Source organism: Callorhinus ursinus, unplaced genomic scaffold, assembly GCF_003265705.2.
Source record: "Callorhinus ursinus isolate GAN/ISIS: 27379988/994484 unplaced genomic scaffold, GSC_fseal_2.0 scaffold105, whole genome shotgun sequence".
Taxonomy (NCBI): domain Eukaryota; kingdom Metazoa; phylum Chordata; class Mammalia; order Carnivora; family Otariidae; genus Callorhinus; species Callorhinus ursinus.
Window position 1 is genome coordinate 925,575 of NW_027397167.1, and position 3,889 is coordinate 929,463.

General features: G+C 35.7%; 1 protein-coding gene across 1 annotated transcript; it reads left to right on the forward strand.

Annotated features, from left to right (window-relative positions):
* The first annotated feature begins 2,523 nt into the window (after positions 1-2,523).
* On the forward strand, positions 2,524-3,458 carry LOC112809862 (olfactory receptor 2L13-like). The gene is given in 2 exon segments (XM_025853237.1): positions 2,524-3,382; positions 3,385-3,458. Coding segments are annotated over 2 exon segments (933 nt in total).
* Positions 3,459-3,889: the final 431 nt, after the last annotated feature.

The following is a 3,889-nucleotide window of genomic DNA, read 5'->3' on the forward strand; positions in this document are numbered from 1 at the left end:
GGGAGAAGCTCAAAAGTCAGGTGAGGGAAATGGACATGGACAAATTATGGAATATGCAACCACTTTACTGATGTTTCTGTATCAGCACCCTGTTGAAGATCATAACGGTTTAGAATAGTGTTTGCTAGGCATCCTACACTCACAACCACAGTCTATCCCGAGGGGTGTGCATTTATCATTGAATTAAATTGTTACAAGAAGAAGCATCAACATTAAATGTGTAGAGTCTAACCCCTCTGAATAACTTTAATACCACCACATAGAAATGCTGCCATATTCTACTTCTGAGAATGTTTTGTTTCCTTCATCACTAGTCTCCTACAGGTACTCTTTGCAAATCTCCAATCACCCAGAGTACATTGCATTACTTCTAGAAATGTAGATAAAATCATGCCACTCTCACTGACTTCTCACATCACTCAGAACAAAATCCAAGTCCTTATCACGGTCTGGTATTTCCTGTAAATTTGCCCTAATACCATGTGCTTCAAAAACCCTGGTGTCATCACTATTGTCCTGAAAAACTAAATAGGTTTCACTATTTATCTGCTGTTCACTCAAGTTTAAATTTTTTTAACCAGATCTGTGTGAATGTTGCCTCTACAGAGTGTTTTTTTTTTTTAGTGCTTTTATCCACCTGTCTCTTCAGTCATTTATACTACTTTATTTTTCTTTATAGTACTAATCACTGTATAACATTAGATTGCAAGTAAGAGTTTGTTGTTCTATTGTCCATACCACTTACTAAATTTAACTACATGATTGCAGAATTGTGCATATTTTAATCATCAAAAAACCTCAGTACTTAACAGCACTGCCATACAGTAAAAAATTGGTTAACATTGTTGGAGATAAAGAATGTTTTATAATTATGGTGGCTGCATTTTTTATATTTATACATTGGTCTTTATTTTTAGAAAGTTATAAAAAGCAAAGGACATCTATGATTCCATCTAACACCCATGTCCAACGATAACGTGCACCTCTTATGTTCCTATGTGCATTTTATTTGTAGCATGTGTCAACTAAATAACTATAAAAATGTGTTCCCATTTCTTTATTACAAGTTCTTTTTCACAGTTTTACTCATTTTTACCAAAATTACATGAATTAACATTTGACTTAAGGTCATAAGATGTGAATAATTACAACAAACTATTAATTGTTTTTTTCTTTACTGTTGAAAAATCAATAACCCAATATTACCGAAGTCTTGGATGTAACAGGGCATCAGGGTCTCCCTCAGACAGAGGAGCTCACAGAGAATATAAATTCCCCTCCCACACCAAATTTAGATAAAGGAAGAAATAAAACATATTGGAAGTATAAGAAGTACCACAATCACAGTTTATGCATATTTGGGAGAGTGAATGAAGAAAAGAACAAACTGCCAGAATTGAATTGACAAAGAGAAAAAGAAAAGCTATAAAATGTTGAGTCACACATAAAAATTCTAAAGGAAGGGAGTGGACATTACAAACTAGAAAAATTTTCCAGAAAGGAAATGGCTTTTTTGGATTGTTTTAAGTAATTAATACAGGATATTAATATTGCCACTCTTCTTAAGCCCAAAGAGGGTAAGTAGAAACGTTTAAGCTACAATTTCAAGAATATTTTCCCGCTTATACCTGCTTTTCTAGAACAGCTTTTCAATTGATTGACTATGCTGCCATCTACTGTATAGAAACTAAAGTACAGAAAAAGGAAATAAGTATCCTCTCCAATATTTGACCTAGTCCAAAATTTGGAATTAAGCCAGCTCTTTTATAAAAGAGTAATAATTATTCAAGAAAAGAAAATTAGGCATGGAAATCTGTGCATTTGACTTTGGGCTCTGTAGAGTTTAAGAAAATGGAAACATCATGACAGAAGAGAGGATATTCAAATAATACTTTACAAAGTCTGCAATACCTTTATAGTTCAAGGATAGTGATTTTGGGTGGTGAACACATTTTTAGAGAAGGCACAGAAGTGAAAAAGTATATTAGAGGTAGAGTATGAGCATTTTCCTGGCTGCAGTAGTGCCATTTGGGGATGAAAGACTAGAAATTAAAGATGTAGAAAAGGACTAGGTAATAGAAGACTTAGAATTTAGCATATGCAAAGTTTTTGAGTCACAAAATCCAGTTACTACTGTAATTTGCTGTGTTAAATTGACAGACACTGGGAAATACAGAGATTCCTGTGACATTTTGTAAATTCTGAGAGATGTGCATAGCCAAGAGTTATAGAGAGAATAATGTTTTAGTTACCTTGTTTAATTTTGTTGGCTATAATACTAGGCTTTATACTTAGGATCACTTGTTGTAGTGCTTACCAAAGGAAATTGGGAGGGGAACATTCAATTCAGATATTAAACTTGATTCTATGAAAGCTTCAGTATTAAAAAAAAGGCAATTCATTCTAAACAAACATTCATAAAATAAAATAAAAGTTCCTTTTTGTGCTCTGGTTTTATTTAATTTTTGTTCTGTGCTTTATGTCTTTATTGTTCTTTCAAAGGAGTTAAAGAAGTACAATTTCATGGAGAAATGGAATCAGACTTTGGATGATTTCATTTTGTTGGGGTTGTTTCCCTCAAATCAAGCTAGCCTGCTTCTTTTGTTCCATATCATCTTCATATTCGTTCTTGCCTCAGTGGGTAAGTCAGTCATGACTCACCTCATACGCTTAGATCCCCGGCTCCACACACCAATGTACATTCTCCTCAGCCAGCTCTCCATCATGGACCTCATGTATATCTCCACCACTGTCCCAAAGATGGCCTTCAACTTCCTGTCTGGCCAGAAAGGGATCTCCTTCCTTGGATGTGGGGTGCAAAGCTTCTTCTTCCTGACCATGGCATGTTCTGAAGGCTTACTCCTGTCCTCCATGGCCTATGGCCGTTATGTGGCCATCTGCCACCCCCTTCATTATCCCATCTGCATGAATATGATGATGTGTGTGAAAATGATCGTAGGATCTTGGATTTTGGGGTCTATCAACTCCTTGGCACACACTGTCTGTGCCCTCCATATTCCTTACAACCAGTCCAGGGCCAATGATCACTTTTGTGATGTGCCAGCCATGTTGCCATTGACCTGTATAGACACCTGGGTCTACGAAGACATGGTTTGTGTGAGTACAAGTCTCTTTCTCCTCTTTCCTTTCCTTTGAATTACCGCTTCCTATGGACAGGTTCTTTTTGCTGTTTACCACATGCGCTCAAAAGGGGGAAGAAAAAAGGCCTTCACCATCTGTTCAACACATTTAACTGTAGTGACATTTTACTATGCACCTTTTGTCTACACCTACCTTCGGCCCAGGAATCTCCGTTCATCAGCAGAAGATAAGATTCTGGCAGTCTTCTACACCATCCTCACCCCCATGCTCAATCCCATTATCTAAGCCTGAGGAATAAGGAAGTCCTGGGGGCCATGACAAGAGAGTTTGGGATAGTCTCTGCCAAGAAAGAATAATCATGGCTGTCTTTTCTCTTATTTTCCTTTTCTAGGTTAATTAGAACACCCTAGAGCAGCACTATCTAATAGAAATATAATGTGAGCTATAAGTAATTTAAACATTTGTAGTAGCCATGTTTGACACGTGAAATTGATTTAAGTAATATATTGATTAAATTTGAAACATTAAAATTAATACTGAAATTAACAATGGTATTAATGATATATAATATATTTGTGCATATTTCTACTTATATGGGCATGGTGTGATTTTTGTATTTAATCAACATAAAATTATTAATGAGATCTTTTACTTCATTTTCATTTTAAATCTTCATAATCTCGTGTGTATTTTGTAATTAGGACACATTGCAATTTTGACCAAATGCATCTTAAGTGCCCAATAGCCAGATGGGGCCAATGGTTACTATGTTAGCACAAACTTAGAC